Source organism: Ambystoma mexicanum, chromosome 11 (genome assembly GCF_040938575.1).
Source record: "Ambystoma mexicanum isolate Mex_15411 chromosome 11, UKY_AmexF1_1, whole genome shotgun sequence".
Lineage (NCBI taxonomy): Eukaryota > Metazoa > Chordata > Amphibia > Caudata > Ambystomatidae > Ambystoma > Ambystoma mexicanum.
In genome coordinates this window covers 765,880,825-765,906,055 of record NC_090934.1, presented here as the reverse complement: position 1 = coordinate 765,906,055, position 25,231 = coordinate 765,880,825, and the positions used below count along the sequence as shown (strand labels likewise).

General features: G+C 48.5%; 1 protein-coding gene across 4 annotated transcripts in view; it reads left to right on the top strand.

Annotated features, from left to right (window-relative positions):
• Nucleotides 1-25,231, top strand: part of ZNF143 (zinc finger protein 143) — a 1,779,064-nt gene that overhangs the window by 1,617,931 nt on the left and 135,902 nt on the right. For 3 of the 4 annotated variants that reach the window (XM_069623666.1, XM_069623668.1, XM_069623667.1), the window contains one exon: nucleotides 23,442-23,588. The exons of the other annotated variant lie outside the window; for it this stretch is intronic. In XM_069623666.1, the coding sequence (XP_069479767.1) occupies nucleotides 23,442-23,588 (147 nt within the window). The remainder of the gene's footprint in view (nucleotides 1-23,441; nucleotides 23,589-25,231) is intronic. 4 annotated transcript variants of the gene reach the window in all.

The following is a 25,231-nucleotide window of genomic DNA, read 5'->3' as shown; positions in this document are numbered from 1 at the left end:
ATCAAAACTGTCCTTGTGTCCAAAAGTTCTACTCTGATCCTCACTATAAACTAAACAAAAAGGTGAGAAGGGAATTGTCTTTAACCTTTGATGCCTATTGATAAAGGGGACTATACATTTACTGCAACTTTAGAATGTCTCCCGGGACTAACACTGCAGCTTTTCACAGTAAAAAAAATGCCACCTCTATTACTGCCAACTAAAGGAGAGGAGTTGGTTCCCGGTTACCAAAAACGGACTATAGCTACCAGAATTCGTTGTGACCAATTGAGACTAATCTGTAACACCTGAAAAGACAGCCTCCCTGAAGATTGTTGGAGACATGAAAGCGCTTGGAGGAGAACAGCAACTTGAAATGCAGCAGGTTTTCAACACTGGGAACTAGAGTGTGTGTCTCCCCCTCCCCCTGTTACTTTACACACCTCCATTACTGCGACTAATTGAAGAAGGGGTGTACCCCGCTCCTCTTAGTCGTGGTAATGCAGGTCGGCGGTGGCAGGGGTTGCGGGGGTGTCACCAGCTTCTGTTAAATGGAGAGCAGGGGACAAGAAAGATTTAGGGGGAAAAAAAGAAAAAAAGAAAAAGGGACCCTGCAGCGCCAGCACTGACCCACGTGGATCGAGGGAAGTCAGCGGCACACTTCTGTGTGTCCCGCGGTTAAGGTAAGTGGCTAGGGGAGTGCGGGGTAAGGGGATGCAGGGCACATTGAGTCTGTAACCAAAAACTTGGTGAACTTGTGTCAGAGTTTCTTTCCTGACTCTTCACACCTCTTACGCCCACAGAGGTAGAGTCTAAACTCAGCAAGGAGGTGCAGCGCCACCCCAACAGGGTTCAGGGAAGGGGGTCCGATAGAGGAGGTTTGTCGACCTCCTCGGTGCCGCTAGCAGCCCCTGGTGCAAAGCTCCTTTAAATTGGATTTCCAATGTCCGTTCCTTATGGGAGGCAGAATATCCCAGTTCGGCGAGGAATGGATAATTACCACTTCCGATGCCTGTGCCTTGCCGTCATTCACCAGGGATACTGTCTTCCTTTTGCACGTCACCCTCCAGACCATCCACCAGACAACTGGTACTTACCTCCTCCAGCAGGAAGAGGCCTGGAGGTATGTCAGCTTCTGGTAGAAGGGGCCATAGATTCCCCAGATTCTTAAGGCCCTAGACCTGTGGGATTGACTGGTGTCCCTGGATCTCCAGGATGCCTACTTCCAAGTGCGCATCCACAGGAAGCTCAGGAAGTAATAACCTGAGATTGAAATTGGAAAACTGCCACTAACAATTCTTTGGCACCCAGGGTCTTCACCAAGCTGCTGGCAGTGGTAGCGGCTCGCTTCAGAAGGGATGGCATCCATGTCTTTCACTATCTGGATGACTGGCTCATCCAAACTCGCTCATCAGACAGGGCGTTGTACCGGAAATGCAGCCTGTTGCACAGCTTGGGCTTCTTGAATTTCAGAAAGTATCGTGTTTCACTTGCCCAGTCCCTCCAGTTCATAAGGGCAGCATTGGGCACTCAACTGGCCAGGGCCTTCCCCTTGTGGATTGAGTAGCGAACATCTCCAAGATGGTGCTTGCCTTCCAATCGCAGGACAGGTTTCCTGCCTCAGCTTTTCTGCGCTTCTTCTCTTATGCCTTTTTCATTCTTGTAATGCTAGAAACATGGTTATGCAAGAGATCTCTGTAATGGCTACCCAGTTGTCAGTGGTCTCAGTTTCAGGGACACACATCAGACCTTCTTCATGTCTCAGTGAAAGTGTCCAGAATCCTGGAATGGTGGTCGCAGAGAAACAACCTACTGAAAGAAGCATTGTTTCGGCAATAATAGACCCAACTGACTCTGGTCACTGACACATTCCTGAAAGGATGGGGTGCTCACTTAGAAGACCTGACGGTGAGCAACCAGTGCTCTCCTTCAGAATGCTGAGAAAACATCAATTTGCTAGAGATGAGGGATCAGTCTATCCCCGGTTGCTTTCCTTCCTTTAGCACGGGATAAGACTTTTCTGATCCTGGCAGAGAACACAGAAGCCATTCACTACCACAACAAACAGACTGGTATGGGCTCCTTTCCTCTGCATAGAGATGCCGTGCAACTGTGGTTCTCGGCTCTAGAGAACAGCATGTCTCTGATGGCAGCTCATCTGGCCGGCAGGGAAAACCTGATTGTGGAAGCCTTGAGCAGACAGACTTCAGCCTCACATGAGTGGGAGCTCTGTCAGGAAGATCTGGAGGAGGTGTTCTCCCGTTGGGGACTCCTCAGGTAGACCTCTTAACTTCTAGTGTCCACAGGAATTGCAGATGGTTCTGCTCCATGAATTTCCAGGGCATAGCGCTCTGGGGGGTGCTTTGACTGTCGAGTGGGACTTCGACCTGCTATGTGTAGTGCCGATCCCTGTCATACCACTGGTTTTCAGGAGGCTACACCTGTTAGGATCCACAATGATTTTGATTGCTTCAGACTGAGCCCAGAGTGCGTGGTACCCGGAGTTACTAGACATGGCCATCTGCCCTCCCTGGTGTCTTTTGCCAAGAGCAGATCTCTTCTCCCAGTCGGAGGGGCAAATCCTGCATCCGAACCTCAACAGACTGAACCTTCATGCTTGGTTGCAGAAAGGTTGAGGTATAAGGGGGAGGATTTATTAGAGAATGTCCTGGATGTGATCCTTCCTTCTACATACCTGTAGGTGGCATATTTTTTCGGCTTGGTGCCGGTAGAGGGATCTGGATACTTTTGCCTGCCCCACATACGCTGTTCTGGATTTTCTGCTTTTATTGCCCCCGTAGGGCCTGCATATTGGCACTGTGAAAGTGGTGCTGCCATTTCGGATTTCAAGAGGACCCCAGAGCAAGTTTTCTTTTTCACGATCCCCACTGTCATGCAATCACTCCCAGGTCTATGTAATCAGTTTCCACTGCACCAGTTTGTTGTTTCGGCATGCAACTTAAATGTAGTGTGACCATTTTGAATGGATGCACTGTTTGAGCCTCTATTCTTGTTCATTAAGATTACTCACCCTTAAGATGATTTTCCTGGTTACTATCATTTCCGCTAGACGGGTGAGTTAGCTCCAAGTGTTGTCAGTTAAGCCTTTCTATTTGGTTTTCTCCAAGGACCAGGTGACGCTGAGAGTGAGATCGTCCTTCCTCCCCGACGGTAGTGTCCGATTTCCATCCCTCAAAAATAGCTTTCTTGTTGTCTTCTTTTCTCTGCTTCATCCTTCCAAGTCAGAAGAATGGTTCCTTGGCTGCACCCGGTGTGGACCCTCAGCTACTAGATATCTCAGGAAAAATGACAAGCTCTTAATTGATTACGCTGGTGCCAGTGCTGATAGGGCTGTGACCAAACAGACCCAATGAAGGTGGATGATCTCGGAATGCTATGATCTGCCTAGTTAGGATATCCCTGAAGGTCTCAGTGGACGTTCAACCAGAGATCTCGCTGCCATCTCGGCTCTGCAATGTGGTGTCCCTGTTCTGGACATTATACAAAAGAAAATCCAAAAGGGTGCTCGTCAGGGTGTTAAGATGGCTAAACATAAGTGAGGTCCACTGTCGACAATCCTATTTTTATCTAGCTACCTTTTACTCAAAATAAAAACATAAAGCAACCAAGACATATGTTTGGACATTGCCCAACGAAAGTGAAGGCTGCTGGCTTCTGCCCCTTCCCCCATGTCTCTTTACCATAGGCCCTTGTCAATGTTAATAGTCACAAACGTATGGTTCTTGCACTGCTGTAGAGTCGTCCCAGGTTCCAGCCAGGTGTCTCTTTCTCTTGCAAAACTGGGTTTTCCCTCTGTTTTGCTCCCCTACACTATCAGGGTCCTTTCAGTCTCTTTCTCCCCACTCTGGGTCTTCTCCATATCTTCCCTCCTCCAGGACCCGTCTGTCTCTCTTCCCACTCTGTGGTTTCTTGGATCTTTCCCTGCTCCAAGGCTTGTATCTGATTCTCACTCTACTCTGGCGAATCGCAGTTCTTCCTCTCCTCTTCCGGACTCTGTGTGAGGACTGGTGGGTCGTTTCTTCTCAGGGCCCTCCTCAGCCTAACAAGGTTCTCTTGTCTTGCTCCTGTTGCATGGCTGGCCACTACCGGTTTGCCGCACGGGAGACTCTTTCCCTCGTCAAGTGCTCACCACCATGCTCGTATGCCAGCCACACCTCCTGTGTGCGTTACAATGTTTTTGGAATCCGCGGGCTGTGCTGATACCTTCTCCTGATTGCTCAGGAGGCTGTTCTTTTTGCCTTTCTGCTGTTTCCATAAGGACTGAGTCAAGTTTGAGTCAGAAGCCCAGCCAGCCATTAAAGCGTTCATAGGGTTATTATACACCTTAGCTCCCACATACCCCATAAGGGTGTTAGTGTCTGGGGTGAGGGATAGTGACTTAAGTGCCTCTCTGGGGGCTGCGTCCTCTAAGGGGGAGTCACCTCCAGAGGGATCCCGTTTATCCTGTCCACTAGGGGGTGTTAAACCTAGCAGGCTCACTTCCCTATTCCCGAAGGGGTGGCTCCCAGTTGGGGAGAGGGGACAAACTCTTTGGATTTGTCACATTCCCCCACCATTTGATTCCTGCCGTCCTCTAGCCAGCCTACAGGGTAATGGCTGAAGTAAACTACATTCCCTTGGTATTTTCTCTTCCTATGATCAACTGTGATACAGAAAGTCTGAAGGTCCAAAAACCACCTCATTACCCTGTTGTTGGTCTATTTACTTAGATACATCTTCAACGGTGACCCTGAACTGGTGCCCTCTCGAACTGGGATAACTCTTCATATGAAAAAAAAGAACCAAAGTGGGGCATTACAAAATCATCTTGTCCTCATTACATCAGTATACATTTTTTGTATGCCCTTGGGGATAAATGTATTTCTTTACCCAATCACATAATGCCTTCAGAACTCAAGTCGTTTTAGAAAACATTGCTTTAATTGTGCATACATAAAAATATTTTGATTAAAATTGTTATTTAAGGACAATACCTTACAAAATATCATTTCATTCCATGATTTACATTTCATTTTTACAGCATTTCTTGCAAAGTGCAATGGCGCATCGTAAGTGCAAAACATTGTCTATTCTCTAAAAAGTTTTGACCAACTTGTCTTCATGTTCTTCTCTCAACCACGTTGCGCATATATTTGCAAAAATATTTTTTAGACGTCACCTTGATTGCTGCGACTACAGTACTCTTCTCCAGCATGGGGTCTGGCATGGATTCACATGCTCATGAATATTCCCCGTCGTCGGGCTGGGAATCCTCGGTAAAGAAAAAATCAGTATCAGTTTCGTTTCTGATCTGTCTTTCTTAGTAGTAACCAATCACTGGTCTCTGGGTCATACTGCCCCCCAGCCAATGACTGCCCTCTCCCTAAGCCCCGCCTCTGGCAGCCATCCTCAGATTTTTATCGCACATTGAAGTGTTGGGAGTCCTCGTGCTATAGCTCTTGAGCTTTTTCTGCGTTTAGCGCTTTTTCAAAGAGATTTATCTCATTTTTCGGTTAAATAGAGCCTCAAGCTCCACCGCTTCTACTTCCGATCAACGGGGACCCGTTTCGGAATGTTCTACGCCCCTCAAGGGTGACGTGTTCGTCGAGCTATGCTTCTTGGAGGATTTCAGAAGTTTCTGAGGCCTACCTCATGGACATGGCCCAGGAGAAAGGAAGCTCGACACCGGGCAAGCTGTTCAGGAACTGCCCTGGATGCAAGCTACAGAACCTGTTCAAGGAAGACGAGCACTCAAAGTGCCTCTACTGCCTTCATGAAGACAAATCGCACGTGGAGAAGGACTGTGCGTTTTGCATGAACATGTCGGAATGGACCATGAGGGACCGTCGGAACCGCCTCGCCAACTGGTTGGAAAGCAAGAGCCCAGCAGGTGAGAAGAAGAAGAAACCCGAGCAGTCTTTTAAGTCCTGTGAGGGCGCCCCGGCGACAGGGGCCCAACAGAAGGCAAAGCACCGCGAGTCCGCGGGCACTGGGAGCGCCTAACGGTCGGGCTCCTCGGCTGCCAGGCATGGCGCACCTTCACCGACGCCATCAACCACGAGCCAACGCTCTGGCTCGGGGAAGAGAAAGTCTGAGAACCCGGCTAAGCTTCTGGAGAGGCCCCGGTCGATCTCGAAGGAACCGGCCGAAGGGGTACGAGGCGGTGACCCTCCCCCTAAGGTGAAGGCCTCAAGCGCGCCCAAGGTGGTGAAGGCCTTGATTCACCCGGCCAAGGCCTCTATTGAGGGTATCGCTACAGCCCTGGGGAAGCCTGTGGAGGTTCCCCCAGTGGAGGTGACCTCGGGGCCCAGAGGTTCCCTGCCCCCGCGGAGGGAAGCCTCTTTTAAGCCCATCGAGAAGACCCCCGTGAAGACCCCGGTGGAAAAAGAGGGGGGGGCCGGTGGCCTTAACGGACACGACCTCCGAGGAGGGACTGATCGAAGTCCTAGAGGAGGCCCATCCCCACGGGAAGGATCCCGACGAGGGGGACGACGAGAGCAAGGGTGACGACGAGGCTCCGGTGGAGGAGGAGCAACCGTCACGTCCGTCGCAGCCCGGGCCACAAGACAACTCGGCGGCCATTTTGACAGCAATCCAGGCCTTATGCACGGAGATAAGGACCAGGTTGCCCTTGCCTCCGACGGACGACCTGACAGAGCCGAGTCCGTCGGGAAGCCCCCCTAACAAGAGGAGAAGGATCCATCCAACCCCGCCTTCTCAGCCCTCACGGCCCTCTCAGCCTTTGTCTCCTTCCCCGACCCCAAGGGAGGACACGGGGACGGATACGGCCACGACGGGGACGGATGATGACGGTGGTGACGACGGGACTGATCTCCCGTCGCCGATTCCTCGGGCGTCTCCTCTCGACGAAATTGGCTCGTTTCACACCATGATCGCCAGGGCATGCAAGCTTTTCCAGCTCTGCCCCGAAGAGAAGAAGGAAGGCTTCCTTTACCAACGGCGTGAGGCCAAAAGGAAAACGGTCCTCGCGGTGCCGTTGTTGGATGACATCTGGGACGAGGGACTTGCCCTCCTCAAGAACCCGTCCACGACACCTGCTAAGAGGGACCGGTACGAGAAGAAGTACCGGGTCCCCGACGCTGCCCTCTTGTGCCTTAGAGCGCATCCAACCCCAGATTCGGTCGTTTCAGCAGCGGCCAAGAAGAAAGCGGGGGGGCATCCGCCTCGACCTCTAGTTCCCCTCCGGACGACGAGGGAAGGAAGCTGGATGCCATGGGACGACGAGTCATCTCATCGGCAGCGGCGACGATTAAGGCGGCCAAACGCCCTAGCGATCGTGGCCCGCTACGACAGGGAGTTGTGGTACAAGATTGCTCCCCTGTTGGACTTCCTCCCAGACGATAAGAGGGCAGAGGCCCTGGCAATCCTGCAGGAGGGTGAGATGGCCTCTGACCACGCCATAACGGTGGCCACAGACATTGCCGACACCGGTTTCCGCCAATTGGGCAACGGTGTTTGCCTTCGACGGCGGGGGTGGCTCAAGGCGACGGATTTCCACCAGGATGTATAGGCCAAGGTTTTGGACATGCCCTTTGACGGGAACAACCTGTTTGAGAAGACAGTGGATGAGTCCCTTCAGGCCATCAAGACCGACATAGAGACGGCTCGGGCCTTGGGAGTTTTACAACGACGACGTCTGCCCTTTCGGAACTCTGGAGGCAAGCAAGGTGCCTCCAAGGGATTCGGCGGCAGCTCCTCAACGTACCGTCAAGCGGCCCGCTCCTCATCGCAAGAAGCCTACAGGGGACGAGGCAAGTCAGGAGGACCTCGCCGTCGTCGCCAAGGAGGCCAAGGCGGCGGCCAAGCAAGACTGAATCAGCGGTGGTGTCGGGCCCCCACCGAAGCACCCCGGTGGGAGGCCGGCTGACGAGGTTCGTCAGCGTGTGGAAATCCATCTCCAACAACCGTTGGGTGCTCGATGCCCTGGCCCAGGGACACAGACTCGAATTCCTAAAGAAGTGTCCCCGCATTCCACCCGTGGCCAGGAAGGAAAACCACGTCCCTCAACTACTGTTGGAAGTAAAGGCGATGCTCAAAAAAGGTGCCATCGAGCTTGTCCCAAAGAGGCTTAGGGGCTCCGGAGTTTACTCAAGATACTTCCTCGTCAGAAAGAAGACGGGCGGATGGCGCCCCATCCTGGACCTGCGTCGACTGAACAAGTACATCAAGGCACAGAAGTTCTGGATGGTCACCCTCCAGCACGTGCTGGGACAGTGGAGGAAGGCGACTTCCTATCGTCGTTGGATTTGGAGTATGGGTACTTGCATATTCCCATTCTAAAAAGGCACTGAAAGTTCCACAGGTTTGTGGTCCAAGGGCAGCACTACCAGTTCAAGGCCCTCCCGTTCGGACTGAAGTCGGCTCCCAGGGTGTTCACCAAGTGCCTAGCACCGGTGGTGGCGCGGCTGCACCTGCAGGGGATCCACGTTTACCCTTACCTGGACGATTGGCTCATCCAGCCAACAACAAGGGAGCTCGCCGTCGAACACACGGCAAAGACCGTCCAGCTGCTCACGGACCTGGGATTCTCCATCAACTTCCCCAAATCCCACCTGGTCCCGTCACAGGTCGCACTGTTTCTAGGAGCCAAGCTCGATACAGTGGCGCGATTGGCCTCGCCGTCGGAGGAAAGAATGAAGGCCATCCTGGGCAAGGTACAGCGTCTGCTGGCCACGGACGTGGCCAGAGTGAGTTCCATCAAATCCCTTCTCGGGATGATGTCCTCCTGCATCTATCTGGTGCACCTGTGCAGGCTTCAGATGCGTCCTTTGCAGGAGTTTCTCGACGCCCGTTGGATGCAAGCGACGGACAGCTTCGAGGACAAGATCTCGCTCAACAAAGTATTCCGCCAAGCTGTTCGATGGTGGGGCACCCGAGCGCATCTCGCGGCAGGCACAGACTTTCAGACCCCACCATATCAGGTGACGGTGACGACGGATGCCTCCCTGGAAGGATGGGGAGCGCACACCGGGGATCTTCACGCGAGAGGCCTATGTCTCCCGGTGGAGAGGCCGCTCCACATCAACATACTGGAGCTCCGGGCAGTGTTCTGGGCTCTCAAGTCTTTCTTCCTGTCCCTCAAGGGCAAAGTGGTGAGGATCTTCACCGACAACACCACCACGATGTTCTACATCAGGAAGCAGGGAGGAACCAGATCCCCAGCCCTGTCCAAAGAAGCGCAGGACCTCTGGCACTGGGCCATTGCCCAGGGGATGTTCCTGGTACACTTTCATCTAGCAGGGATAAAAAACACCATCGCCGACTCACTCAGCAGGGAGCTGCGTTTGTGCCACGAGTGGGAACTGCGCCAGGATCAAGTGGAACAACTCTTCCGGCGATGGGGCAAACCCCAAATAGACCTGTCCGCGACAGCAACAAGCTCCAAGTGCCAGAGGTTCGCCAGCAGGTTCCCCCAGCTGAGGAGCATGGGCAATGATTTCTCGTTCCCTTGGGATGGCCTGTTCCTTTATGCGTTCCCTCCGTTGCCTTTGCTGCTCAGGCTCATCAACCAACTCCAGAGGTCCCGGTGCAGGATGTTCCTCATCGCACTGAAGTGGCCGAGACAGATATGGTTCCCGGACCTTCTGGACTTGTCAGCGTCCCCACCAGTCAAACTGCCGACGGACGCGGATCTTCTCTCCAGAGAAGGAGGCGCTATTCTTCATCACGACCCATAGTCGCTGAACCTGCAGGCCTGGCTCCTGCATCACTAGAGTTTGGAGGATACGATATCCCGGCTGACTGCAGAGAGGTCCTTGCAAAGGCCAGGGCGTCCTCAACTCTCAAGTGCTACGGACACAAGTGGAAGAGGTTCTCTGTCTGGTGCCGTGCATAGAAGATTAACCCTCTCAGGATCACAGCCCCTCAAGTGCTACCATACCTACTGTCGCTAGCCAAAGCTGGACTATCTCATGCTTCAATCAAGATACATCTGACAGCGATTTCCCGATACACCAGAACTTTAGGGCGGTCATCCCTTTGGTCTCATCGCCTGTTGAAGGAATTTATGAAAGGACTGTTTCGATCATTCCCGCCGTTGAAGGCGCCAGCCCCGGCGTGGGAGCTCAACGTGGTGCTGACCAGGCTCATGGGTCCGCCATTCGAGCCATTGCATTCGGCCCCGTTGAAGTTTCTGTCGTGGAAGACAGCGTTCCTTGTGGCCATCACCTCCGCACGACGCGTGGGAGAGATTCAGGCCCTATCCTGCAAGGCCTCCATACCTGACCTTTCACGATACGAGGGTAGTGCTGAGGACGCACCCCCTGCTTCATGCCCAAGGTGCCGTCGGACTTCCATCTCAACGAGCCCTTGGTGTTACCTGTTTTCTTCCCGTCGCCTTTGTCCCCGGCCGAGAGGACTTTGCACTCGCTGGATGTAGCTAGAGCGCTGAAGTTCTACGTGGACCGAACAAAGAGGTTTCGGAAGACATCGCAGCTGTTTGTGAACTTTGGACCTGTGAACCAAGGGAAGGCTCTCTCGAAGGCTTCCATTTCCATTTCCAGATGGCTCTCCGGCTGCATCATGCACTGTCATCGGTTGGCAAACCTACCGTTGCCCGGCCGTCCGAGAGCCCATTTGACCAGAGCAATCGCTGCTACCACGGCGTTCTTGTCTGGTGTGCCCCTGCTGGACATCTACAGGGCTGCTGCGTGGAGGTCTACGCACATCTTCACGAGATTCTACTGCATCGACCGGGATTCCAGGGATGAGTCCAGAGTCCGCCAAGCAGTGCTGCGCAACCTGTTCGCTTAAGGTGAGCCTGGTGAGGAGGTAAGAAATGCTTAATGTTGAGTTTCGATGTAATGCTTAATGTTGAGCCTTTGCCACCTCCTGCGTTTGTGCATGTGTGTACTGCTATGTATTCTTATATTCATGAGCATGTGAATCCATGCCAGACCCCATGCTGGAGAAGGAACAAGTTACTTACCTGTAACTGTTGTTCTCCAGCATGGGTCTGGCATGGATTCACATGCGAACCCTCCCGCCTACCCCTCTGCGGCTCTTCACTTGGTCATACTGCCACTTTACGTGCTACCAAATGGGGATGGCTGCCAGAGGCGGGGTTTAGGGAGATGGCAGTCATTGGCTGGGGGCAGTATGACCCAGAGACCAGTGATTGGTTAGTACTAAGAAAGACAGATCAGAAACGAAACTGATATTGATTTTTTCTTTACCGAGGATTCCCAGCCTAACGACGGGGAATATTCAATATTCATGAGCATGTGAATCCATGCCAGACCCATGCTGGAGAACAACAGTTACAGGTAAGTAACTTGTTCCTTATCAACTGTACCGTTATGTGGTTAGGCCTGGGTCTGCATTCATTCTTTTCTGTCCACCGGAAAAAGACCATTTCACTGCCACTGTTTGAATCAGCATTGAGGGCTATTGCCTGTGGCCTTTACTGCATGGTTCCTCCCTCAGTCCGTTTTCGTTTTATTTATAAAACTGTTAGCGGACTTGTTTGATGGTTTCAATATGACATGTTATGTGTATGCTGATGACATCCAGTTCATTTTTTGTCCAGGGAATACTGAACACAATCCTGCTGAGAGTATCAAACTTTGACTTGAAAAGGTGAAAAATGTGGACAATTTAAAATTATCTCCAATTGAACATTCGCAAAGAAAGAATTACTTAGTTAAAAGAATACATCAGCGTGTAAGTTATCAACCCTTAGGGTATTGGAAGATGGGCAAGTCTGGGGTCTTAATCACTGCCCCGCCCCCCCGTGCACTAGGTCCTTGTCTGGAGCCTTCCTTCACGGTTCGCAATCTTGGAGTATGGCTCCATGCCAAATTAGTAAGGTTACTAGCAACTGTTCTTTTTCAACTGACAGCTCTAAAAAGATTCTTAAGTTATTTGACCTTTTCTGAGAAGTCGTGCTGATAAACACTTTTATCGCAAGCTGGCTTGATTATTATTATTGATTATTGTAATTTCATCTATATTGGTCGTGGGCTGCTGAAAGAAGTTCTTTTTCAGACTCCAGTATATCAAAAATGCAGCAGTGAGGTTGCTATTCTACCTTAGTTGCCTCAATCATCCTATGAAACCTTCACTGATTACCAGTGGCAAAAATGGTGGAATTTAAAGCTCAAAGTCTGGCACACAAGGACTATTATAAGGCAGGGTCTAATTTACCAACTATCGCTTTTCTCTGTACTTCCCGGGGCGACATCTTAGATCCTCTTCCTCTGAACTGCTTTCTTTTGCCAAATTCAAACTTAACAAATGCAGGTCGCTCCTTTCTTACAGGTGTCGAAGCTTTGGAACTCTCTACCTTCTTCTACATTGAAGACTGCACGGCATGTATAGGCAATTTTATGACCTTGCTGTTCCCTAGATAATCTTAGTCTAGTAATTTGGTATACCTATGCAGTGCTCTGGCATGACGTGCAAAGGACGAGTATGCTCGTCCTTTTTGCATAGACCTGCATAATAGCCTGCCACTTAAGGGGTTAAATAGATATACTTTCAAGATGACCACCTTGTGTCAGATGCCACTGACACAAGTCTGCGTGAAAATGTAGTTTTTTCATGGTTTGCAGTAACTTTACTTTGCCGGCCAACTCATGTTTCTACTGTTCACTAGTGAAACCTTCCCCATGGTAATTCTTGTGGGTATGCCTAGTAGAATGAAAGCAGTAACCCTAATAATCATTTATTTGCCTTAACCCTAAGTTCCACCATCGCCTTTCCGGGTCCCTCTTTCACTTGCCACATATTCCCTGTTTCACTGCTTTTGTGCCATCCAGCTTTCATGCCTAATTATCCTTGACACCCATAATGCCCACTCCCCAGCTTCATCACGGTTGGGGGCCTGATCTAAGGAGACAAAAACCTATGGATGAGGTTCATAGGGGTGGATCCTGTACATGAAGTTAAGAGGTAAGTATAGTCCCTTTCTATAATTCCTAAATTGTCAGGGTCTTTAGCAATGCTTTCCAGGCAATTCTCAACCAGATTGTGAAGGACGAAGTGCAACGACTAAGTTAGCAGGGATCACCATGATGGTAATTCTTCCTGTATGCTGAACTGAAGGCACAATTGAGGGTCAGAGCAGCAACTGTCGCCTATTGCGTACTGTAATGCAGAGTACTGTAAAGTCGGGGCAGCACCTGTCATAATATGTGCTACATGGAAGGACCAATGTTCGAGTCAGAGCAGCATCTTTCATACACTTTGAGATCACCCAAGCAACTCCAACTTTTGAGAGGAACCTGAGGGCATCCTCACTTCTTTCTCCCCATCATCCTCTGCTCCGGTGGCCAAGGAAGGGCCATTGCTCTTGGATCCCAATCTTGGGAGTGGAGATGCAAGGGAGGATGACCTGGGTGGGAGAGACTTGGGGAATGGTAGGGGATGTCCTTGGGTGAGACGTGGTATCCCTCATTCCCATTCCATGATGATCCTCGGTACCATTTATGGGATATTGCTACCCTTTTGCCTGTTCCAGGGATAACCTCAGAAGTAATCATCAATACAGGAACGCTAGGCAGAGGGCGAAGAAGAGGAGATCCGCAGGTGAGACATGGTATCCCCCTTTTCTGGTTAGAACCAACCTTACCCTCCCTCTGTCTTTATAGGCTGTTGCAAACCATCTTCTCCCATTTTCGCTAATTCAGACCATTATAGTACTGGGACAAGGAAGAGGTGACTAAGAGTAGTGCACATTGACATGGCATTTCACCACTCTGGTACTGAGACGAGGAAGAGGCCAGAGGACTGTTGTGAGGGTCAGGCATCTCCCAATAACTATAGTCCGGCAATGAGAATTAAGAACTCACACCTGCAACCTGTTATGGTTGCAGGTGTATAAAAGGAGAAACAAGCAGCAAAGACGAGACCCAGCTGGGCAGGAGGGTGCAGCAATCTGAGGTGGAGCAGGCAGAATATGGGCCGGTGAAAAGGACACGGACTGCAGAGAAGCCAGAAAGACACTGAGGCGAGATGGTCTGGAGCTGAGCAGAACCCATTGCTGTGTGTTCCCCATTGGAAGTGGGGAACACATAGTTGTCGCGGACCCCTGCAGGAAGGTCTGGAGAGAGCGAGCACTGCTTGCCGAAGCCCCCCGGGAGTGAGAGAGGAGTTAGTACCTGAGAGCAAAACTAGAGTATCTGGATGAGCGACCGCACACTGGTGAGTGACAGGAAAGGTTCACTCAGGCCAGAGCACTCCAGGTGCATGTTGTGGGTAACAGCGAATGCCGATGTAGCAGGAATCTACGATAAAGTGGTCTGGAGACCGAAAAGTGAACTATTGAATACCGAACATGTTGCCAAACATGTAATACATTTTAAATGCTAAAAGGAAGAAAGGATATGAGACTACTGCACAAATGAAACAGAGTGATGTGCATTTGCAAACGAGATAGATTTAAAGAGACAGCATAACAGAAAAGACAGTGTGCGTGTGTCACATGTTGATAAAGGCAAGAAGTTGTTAAAGTGAACCAGAAGAATAAGTGAACTTTATAACACAGATGCAGAAAGGGAACCTGTGCTGTCAAGGAAGTCCTATGAGAAAGAATTAACTGTTGTAAAATGCCAAGGGTTACCGGTTGCGTGACCTTTGATGGGTGGACCGTGTGGTCTGACAACTGCGCCTAGACCGAGGAACCCTTCCTTGAAGGAACCCAAGGCAAGTCAAGCGGCTGAGGCTGGTCGACCTAAAGTTGTTCAAGTGATAGAAAGAAAAGGCAAACTAAACAAGTTGATTTGACTCTGAATTTGAACCCGGAAGAGCTGCCTATTTGGGGACGGGAACCCCGAGACCATTTTGTGGAACTGTGTTGAACACTGGGAAGGGAACCCCCAGATCATTTTGTGGAACTGTGTTGAACTTGGGGAAGCGAACCCCAAGACCATTTTGGGGAACTGTGTCGACCTTGGAGAAGGGAACCCTGAGGTCATTTTGTTGACACCGTCTTGAACTTGGGGAAAAGAGCTAAGAACAGGCCTGGATCTGCAGGAAGCTCAGAACTTTAGTTTGAACACTGTTTCTTTGTTTGCTGACATCCCTACACTTTGTTTAGCTTTAGTTGGGAGGGCAAGTATAGGTTTTGGACACAGACAGACTTTTAAGTTCAACTTACTGATTCAGACTATCCTTAGTGATTTAGGTAGGGAAATCTCACCTTAGTATAGGGCAAGTTAGACCTTACACCATCCTGACGTTTGAGTTAATAAAGATCTTTTGTTTAAACTTTGAATCTGCGGTCTGTGTCTTGCTTCATGATGCCTTCACACATTACATACCTGAAAAGAAAAACATCTACCAGCATCACACGGATATGCCGGCATTTGCACAGGGCAAATTAGAAACACATAATGGCAACATTTAACACTCACAATAGGCACAATTACTGATGGACACCCAGCTGTCCTACTTCACCCCTTACCTCTTTCACCAAATTGAATTGCTGGAGCTCATGTTCCTTAAAAAGCATAATTTGATGGTGGGTGACTCCTTGTCACCAATTTTTTGTCATTTGCATGGTGGAATGCAAAAGTGCAGGGCAAAAGGCGGCGTACACATGTTTATGCCGCCTTTTGCCCTGCATTTTTGCACTTCGCCGTGCAAAGTGAGTGAGCATGTCAGGCAACGTTTACTTTTAATTGTGAGAGCCTCTTGCCATGCGAGCATGTCAAGCTACGCTCACAATTGAAAAGAAAATCCTGGCCGACCTGCTTGCATGTCAGCAGAGTTTAATTTCAATTGGCAACACTGCTTAATATGCGCATATGGTAAGCAGTGTTCACAATTACAATTAAACCCTGTCCGGCATGCAAGCATGTTGGGCAGGGTACATCTGTAATTGTAAATGCTGCCTGCCATGTGAGCATGGCAGGTAGTGTTTACGATGGACCCCTATGGGGTCTGCCTGCTTTTTGCTGGTGCATAATGCAGGCAGACTCCATAGGGATCGCCACCATTTTTGCCGGCATGACGATCCATGCTGGCGCAAATGCTTGAGCATTTCATAGCTCTCAACCATTTATGTGGCAATGGCGGGTGAAAACACCCGATTTTATTTTTGGCGGGTGAGAGGCTCATTGAAACGAATGGGCGTGGAGGAGGCTTGGCGGGTGAGGCAGCTGTTTACAAGGCGGGTGACACCCGCCAAAAGCGTGTGAGTTGAGAGCTATGGCATTTGAATGGCAGAGAGGAAGGAGGTGGAGGAAACTCAAGTTGCATTCTGTCCTCCCTCTTCGCCATACACATGAATCAAAATGTGGAGTGGAAGCCTTCTATTCACATTACGCCACTATAGAAAATGAGCCTCACTGACTTTTCCCACCATCTCTCTATAATCCTTTAGTCTCATGTAGAAGTAGTAGAAGAAAGCTATAATAAGAAACTGCTGGAATACTGTAGAGGGCCATGTAAAAAAAAATATAGTAGAGAGCAATAAGAATATTTCTTTGTACTAGCCCCTATCTGCATGTGTTCCCCATTTTGTCCGATCTGTTACTCACTTAACATCGGACTCGCATTAATCCCATTTCTTTGTCTGGACTACATCCTTCAGTCCTTTCTTTATTTCCTTCCTTGGTAGCCATGGTTACTTTACACACCAAAGTCACGATCGTGTCTCCTATCGCAGCAGATGCATAACTCTTCACTATCGCATGTATTCTTTTTCCCATGACTTCAGATTTCATCTCGATCTTAATTTTCTGTTTTAACATTTAAGCCTGCATGCTATTTACATCAGTTGATTTCCATTATAGCCATTCCTCCATTTGACGCGAGAGAAGTATTCTGCAGACCATTGGTCACAGCGCTTATGTCAGACGTGAGAAGGCTCGTCCAGAGCACACGTCCATTAAAGAACTAATGCACTTTGGATTCCGGAAACATACAACCCATTTAGGTAATCCTTTCTTTTCCCCCATTTTGGGCGTTTTAAACTCAGTCTATAAGGCTTTATCTTTATACATATTCTTATTGCTCTCTACTATATTTTTTTAAATGGCCTTCTACAGTGTTGTAGCAGTGCCTTAGTCTACCTTTCTTCTACTCAGTGCTGAGCACAGTCCAGGGACTTCCCCACTAATTTGATGTACCTTATATATTCACACATGGGTGTTAAGGATACGGGATATACACTGTCCCGCATGCTTGCATGCACACTTATCAGTTTCTTAAAATGCACACCCTAGAATCTCGCACGTTTCTGAATGATGTGTTAAATAAAATGATTTACTCACCGGTGTTCCACACCTATGAGCCTCAGTCAAGCAAAACCAGTTGACTACAATGTTAAATTGCCGACACAGTTGCCAATAGCATTCATGTACACCAATTGAATTTACTAATGTATGATGAATTGTTACGTTGTATATACACAAACTTGGAATAAAGTTGGTCTGACATTAAGTTTTCAATATCTATTATTCTTTAGACTCTTTAATCTGCAACTGATGAAGGGAATTCTGAAACGCGTTGTGCTTTTTACTTTCAACTATAAAAGAAGAATTGGCCAAAATAATTGTTTTCCTTACATTGTCATTTATTGATTTGTTATCTTAACATTAATGTATTGACATTTATTTAATATTGTATCAGCTGTTTTACAGCACGAAAGTGTGCAGGGAATAGGAGTGTCCGATACTCTTCAGACACCATTTTGTTTTTTCACGTTGTTCCAACTCTGTGTCAGGGTTGTGTTATCTCCTCTGCACCCAAGCCTGTCACTATTTGATTCTCACACTTGCTTAAAATGTACATCCAAAAGGTTGAAACTATACAGATTAGATATTTGTCTGAGCATTGGACCCAGAAGGGGTATTGGCACGAGATTACCTCAAACGCCTGGGCCCTGGAGCTCGTGCAGTGGGGTTGTCTGCCCTTCTTAAGAAAACCTCAGTGCAGACTACCACCACCTCCTTTCCAGCCAGAACAGGAGCGCCAGGGAGAACTGCGAGCCCTGTTGTTGAAGGGTGCTGTGCAAGAGCTACCGCATGAGCAGAGAGGATTGGATTGGTATTCCCGGCATTTCCTGCTACCCAAGAAGGGAGGAGGTTTCTGTCCCATCTTGGACCTCAAGGCCTTGAACAAGTTCCTGAGAAAAGACAAATTCAGGATGGTGGCGTTGAGAGAGATTCTCCACGGTCTGGAGTTGCAGGACTGGCTGGTGTCCATAGATCGTCAGGATGCTTACTTCCATGTGCCGATACATCAAAAGCACAGGAGGTTCCTGAGGTTCCTCATAGGGGACAAGCGCTATCAGTTCAAGGTTCTTCCTTTTGGGTTGACCTCCGTACCAATGGCCTTCACCAAGCTCATGGTGGTAGTCGCGGCTCACCTCAGGAGATCCAGTGTTCATGTATTCCCATACTTGCATGACTGTCTGATCCGTTGGTGGTCGGTGGAGCAGGTCTTGTCCCATTTCGGAGAGACTTGCTCACTACTCCACATGCTGGGCTTCTCCCTGAATTTGCAGAAGTCCCACAGGACACCAGCGCAGAGGCTTCAGTTAATCGGGGCAGTCCTGGACACTCTGGCAGGGAAGGCTTTTCTGCCCTAGGAGAGAGTAGCCAGAATTCCAGAGATGGTAAGGCTGTTCCAGAATCACAACACTTTACCAAAGGCTTCCTTCCTCTGCCTCTTAGGCCTCATGGCCTCCTATATTTTTCTAGTGCCAGAGGCTTGGCCGCGAATGAGGTTGTTGCACTGGCTCCTGCGGGGTCAGTGTTCCCAGTACCTCGTGGCCCTGAAGGACTCCCTAAGGGTACCCAGGTCTGTGGTCAATGACCTTTCTTGGTGGGCCAGCAGCAGCAACTCGCTAGTGGTAGAGCCTTTCTGGCCGCTGTGGCCTCAGGTTCATGTGATCATAGATTTGTCCTTGAAAGGTTGGGGTGCTCACTGTGAGGACTTTCAGGTGAGCAGTCTTTGGTCAGCAATGGAAGACAGGTGGCACATCAACAGGCTAGAGTTGCGACCCATTAGGTTAGCCCTGAAAGCGTTTGCCCCATCTCCGAAGGGGAAGCATGTCCTGATCTTGACAGACAATACGGTGGCCATGTGCTACCTGAACAAGCAGGGTGGCATGAGCTCCCTCCCCTTCGGCAGAGAGGTGATGCAGCTTTGGTTCTGGCTGTTGGAGTACCAGATCTCGGTCTTGGCAGTTCATCTGGCGGGGACAGAGAACAGTTTGCCGGATGCTCTGAGCAGGCAGAGCTCGGTCTCACATGAGTGGGAAGTGTGCCAGGGAGTCGAACGGTGCTCTAGGGGATGTGTTTCTGGTGGACTGGACATTTCCTCTCCATTACGCCTTCCCTCTGATTCCCATCATCCCGTGGGTTCTCAAGAGATTGAGGAGGTTTCAAGCAAACCTGATCTTGATCACCGCGGTCTGGGCGAGGAGGACAGGGTACTTAGATCTTCTAGGCTTGACCATCTTCCCATCTCTCCAGTTGCCTCGCCACGCAGATCTCCGAAACCGAGTCATAAGGTTGGGTGCTCCTCCTGAACCTAGAATCCCTCAACCTACATGTGTGGCTCTTCAGAGGATGAGATATGATGACTGGGACCTCTGTGAGGAGGTGTTCGAGGTGTTGCTGGCTGCGCACAGACCATCTACAAGATCTTTGTACGTGTGCAGGTGGAGAAGATATGGGGTGTGGTGCAGGGAGTGCGAGACTGACCCAATCTCTTGCCCCACCACTGCAGTGATGGAGTTCCTTCTGTCACTGGCCTCTTCAGGCCTTCTGGTCACCACAGTCAAAGGATACTTTGACGTCTTTGTCTGTGTTCAAAAGGTCTCCGGATCAAGGCTTTCTTTACGATCCCGATTATGGCCCAATTCCTGAATGGCCTTGTGAATAAGTTTCCGCCTATTCCTTTTATTGTCCTGGATTGGAATTTGAACCTGGTTCTCACCTTCCTGATGGCGGCTCCCTTTGAGCCGTTGCATTCTTGTTCCTTCAGCTGCTTACATTGAACACAGCCTTTTTGGTTGCCATCAAGCCAGGCGGGTCAGCAAGTTGCAGGCCCTTTTTTGCAAACCACAATTTCTTTGTTTTTTCCACAAAAAGGTATCTCTTAAGGTGAGGCCAGTGTTCTTGCCTAGGTGGTGTCAGAATTTCATCTTTCTCAGACAATGGATCTTCCTGTGTTCTACCCACCTCCACACCCGTCCAAGGAGGAGGAGCGTTTTCGGCATAATATAGAAAAACAGACCAGTTGTTTGTAGCCTATTCCATTTCAAGAAAAGGCCGAGCTGCATCGAAACAGTCAATTTTGCCATGGTTCTCATTGTGTATCTAAGAATGCTACCACACCGCAGGCAAGGAATTCCCTCCTGGCATCAGAGCTCACTCTACCAGAGGGCTCACTGCCCCAACCGCTCTTCAAAGGGGAGTTCATGTTAGGGACATCTGCCGGGCTGCAACGTGGTCCTTGCTTCCTACATTTACGAAGTATTATAGCCTGGATGTCACCTGTGGGGCTGGCACTCGCTTCGGAAGGGCGGTGTTGTAGAATTTTCTGCTGTAAGCTTTCTTCCCATTTCCATTGTTTTCCACTGGTTTGGGAGTCTATCTAATGGGGATTCTACAGGAGAACGGCAATCCATTGAAGAAGAAATTACTTCCTGTAATGTTCTTTCCATGGATTCTTCTCCTGCAAAATCCTCATCACCCCTCAGGGTCATCCCATCTCAAAAAGCATTTGCAATTGGTATATGCATGTTCTCGAGAGAAGGGAGCCTCTGTGATGGTTCTAGGGTTGGTTGCTCTTCTTGTTTGCAAGCCACAGTCCTCTCTCCTTGTCAAGAAAAAAGAGTTTTTCTAACATTCAGTTTACCCCGGTTGGGGATCCTTGTTTTTCTAACCCTCCATTGACTGGTTGGCCTTCTTTTTTCTTGCTGTTTTTTCTCTGGAGTGGCTGAGCTCGGGGGGACGGGAGGGGGAGAGGTGGGAACTGAGGTACGGGCATAGTGACACAGTATATGTACGATGCCCAACGTCACGTCCACAGCTGACAATCGAGCACCGAGTCAAGGAGGATTAACGATCGGGCGAGTCGAGGTCCACTACGCTCCCGTCAAAGTTTTTCCGAGCAGCTGAAGCTAGAAAGGGATATCTATCCGATGAGGAATCTGCCAGAGAAGAATCCATAGAAAGAACATTACGGGAAGTAATGTCTCCTCCTGCTCCGCCAATTTGCTCCAATCGCCTGCCTGCCACAATCTCATTCTTCAAACACCTGTGCTACTCTGGCTTGGGCCAGTGTTTTTATATACTGTGGGTCACTCTCACTATTGGTAACTGTGTTCAAGTGTTTGCACCGGTGTGTGCTGATTGATGGCGAAGTAGGATTGTTTTGCCGTGAATCTATTATCTGAATCACAGGTGTTTGATTGAGGATTATGATTGCAGCAAGGTGAGAAAACCACAGCTTTAAAAACATTGTATTAGCAATGCTATCATGAAATTTGGCTACGAAGGTGACTTTCCCTGGTTTGCTCTGCCTCTGGAAAACTGTACGAATTAGCACATGAGGTTGCCGATTGGGTTGCCATTAAAGAGTGTGATAGGTCAGATGAAGGAAGCAGACCAAATGGTGACATTCTTACAATTCTTTTTATTAAAATATTAAGAAAAAGGCCTATATGTCCCTATCACAACGGTTTGCCGTACCTAACATAAACTAACTATGGGACTTGTCGTCATTATGGCAGTCCAAGTAATGTTCTGTCCTCTATCAAAAGCCATCCTATTCAAACCATACCCTAATTAAATACCAAAGGAAAAGAAAGGGATCCAGGATAACGACTTCCTTCTCCTGGACAGGCTTTTCCAGCCTTAATAGTCTATTTTCAAATAATTCTTGGAAACCATGTGAATCAGATCCTTGAATTCTTCTACGGGATTCTTCCACCTTTTCTGCTTCCACCTAAATGCTTTCAATAAAGTTCCTTGGTCTCTCAAAATAGGGTTTTGAACCTTATCCCTTTCAGATTCTTGCAGTGCCTCTAGATGGCTCTCTGTGGATTTTACTTCAACCACTCTGTGGACTTAATGAACTGTCCTTCACAACCACTGTGACGAGTATGAGGCATCCCCCTATATTTTTCACTTTCTTTAAAGTATCCACAACCACTGGGACAAGTATGATCAGGCCCCTGAGACCTTTCCTGCTGTGCTCCCCTCCCGGGTCTGCCGCTACCTGGAGTCTGCTGGATTGGTGTCACCAGTTCTTCCTGTGGGGTCAGGCTGCCTCTTGTCTCTTCTGTGCGTCTAGTGGACCTTCTTTCTCCCGACACCAGTGTGTGGCTCCGTAGAGCCTTTCCAATTGCGGTCTTGGTATTGGTTGCAGACCAGCCATCCACCGCTTCAGGGTCACTCCACTACCTCGATTCTCGTTCTTGAGCATACACAGTTTGGCTCTTTGCCCTCTCAGTGCTTCTTCTGCTTCATGGTTGTCGGCGTTCTCTCCACCGAGGACTTCCCATGACTTTCTGGTTTCTCGCCAGCTTTGAACCTCCCGGGTTCCACTTGGTCCTACCTCTGTTTATAAGGGGAAGTACTGGGCCCTCCCCAGCATAGAACCATAGTCCTTCATCTCTGTTTTATGAGCGCTCTTCCTCCCTCACTCAATCTTCTTAGTCCTAGTATGGTTGGCTGCCAACTACTGGGTAATCTGTATTTCTTTTGTCCTCTTCTTCTTCTCAGTATGTTTGTTTGTCTGGTGGTGAGTTGTGACATTACAATAAAAAACAGTGACTTGTGTAGGATGTTTCTCCTGAAGCCTTGATAGTTTCAATGGTTCTTTATAAAAAAGGAGTTAGGGAGTTCCTTGACAAACGGGAGTCCTTGTCTTCAAGAGGGGAGTCTCTCCCTGTGAGGTCCCATTTACTGCCACGCCGAGGGGGAATATTGCATAGCGGTCTCACCTCCCTAGCCTCACAGGGAAAGGCTCCCCTCTGGGGAGAAGGGGCGAGATCCCATGAATCGTACAAGGGCCAGTGTTATGTATGTGCCACATGGGTCTGTCCCTTGCCTAATTAATTACTGGGACTAAGTAAGGGTGACCATGGATCATATCCACACCTTCCCCCGGGCCTTTCATTCACCAGCTTGGGGAGGCCCTTTCGCCACATTATTCACCCCATTAGGTATCCTCAGAGTTAGGCTGGGACTTTGTCACCGTGCCAATGAACCCTTTACTCACCATCTGCAATTCTGGTTTATGGGTTTCATGGGTTAAGGAAGGGGGAAACATGGGTGGAGGCCGATTATAATATTGTGGGTGCTCCTCGGAGGTGGCAAATAATACAAATTTGTGTATTTTGTGCATTTTTCATCACAAATGTTCAAATGATTGGCAAAATTGTTCCTTATCATAGTATCTCAAGAAGATATAAAAAGACATTTGAAAACCGGAGACAGCATGCAGATTTTTTATTTGATTATATTTTGTTTTTAAAGGTTGCCATAGTTACTCAAGATTTATCATCATTCCATACTTCTTCATCAGAAATTGGGCATCAGCATCACACGCATCACCTGCTAAGCTCAGAAAATAGACCAGTAACATTACTGGCTACATCAAATGGAACTCAGATTGCAGTCCAGGTAATAGTAGCAACATGTAATAGAAACACTTAACTGTACTTTGGTAAATTACATTCTCTGGAAATTGTTATATACAAAAGTGGGCAGAAACAGACAGCTTCACTCAGAAGTGGCCTTTTAGATTTGTCTAGGTTCTATTGTATCTTGTTTGGCGCTGGAACCTTTGCAGTAAGAGATCCAAGTCAGAAATGATGGCCCCAGCACTGCTGTATTCAGGAGTGTCATTAACACTGGGCTCTTTAAATAGGGCTTCCATATTCAGTCACATTAAGTCTACCTGTTCCAAGTTCTGGTTGAGTGAAGGTGCATAGATGCTTCAGCAATTTCACGCCACACAATGCAAAATCAAATTAGATGTCAGTAATGAGTCATCATAGCGTTCTGTTAACATTAGAAAGCTGATGATGGAAGACTGAAATGTTTCTGAAAGGACAAATGTGGCACTGGCAAAGTGGTATCCTTATCGTTTTGCAAAGGCAAATTAAAATGTAGACCTAGTATTTAAAATGATCACTTCCACACTGGGTTTGAGTTTCAAGACCTCCCCATCTCTTCTCTTTAATAAGAGACCAGTCGATCCTTTAAGTACTGCGTTTTAGATGGCACTCTTCTTTTGACCAAGACCTCCCTGTGTCATCCGTTAACATACCTTCTGTGCTCTTATCCTTCACATTTTAAGCATTTGTTCTGTCCCTTACCTGTGCCTGTTTCTGAAAACTTCCCACCCTATTGTCCCCATTGAAGCTCTTTTAGACCCTGTTTTACAAAGGTTGTAAAGTCAGTTGGCCTGGAAGTGAAACTTGGGTAGATAGAAGGGTGACAAAATGTAAGTAATGATTAGGGAGAGTAAAAGTAGGAGACATTGGACATGCTTATGCGGCAACATTGAGGTTGCTTGCAAGGAACCCTTTGCACTGAGGGTACTTTTCACACTTTATCATTCACATGGAGCCACACCGGAAGATTAAAATACATCAAAATAAAACTGTAAGGGACAGGAAAATGTGAAACATATTTTGGCTTTTTTTCATGTGTTTTGTCATTTAAAACAAACAAAATCACAAGCAAGAAATGTCGAACTTCATTTATTTTTCAAAAAATAGTGTTTTCTGCCAGATAATGGGAAACAAACTCTCAATTTTCGTATATTCACTTCAACCACAAACAGCTTTGCTCCCTTTCTCGCCATCTCTGTGACACACTGCTGATAACTATAAAGCACTGCACAATCAGCCCGGTACATACAATACGGTTTTGTAAAGAAATGTGTTGAACAGAAGTGAAGTTTGGATGAGCACAAGGCTAACGGCAATGGAATGGAGGAACAGATGGCGACTAGAGGAGTTTACAAGTTGAAATTTTGAGTTACAGATGTATTTATGTATGTTCTGTATTTTTATGTTTTAGGCTTAGCTTTTCTGAATACCACATGTGTGGGGATCAGGGAGACAAACTGTAATGTTTATTTTATTGGGCATTTGTAAGGTGCTTACACAGAAATTGTTTCAAAGCACCCACAAGGCAAAAGGAAGGGAACAGCAAGACAATGGAATATGATAACAGTGATGATCAAGATACAATAGCGGTCCTACTAGTCCATGTGGACATTCAGATTGTGTAAGTGCAGAGAGAGAGAAGGGATA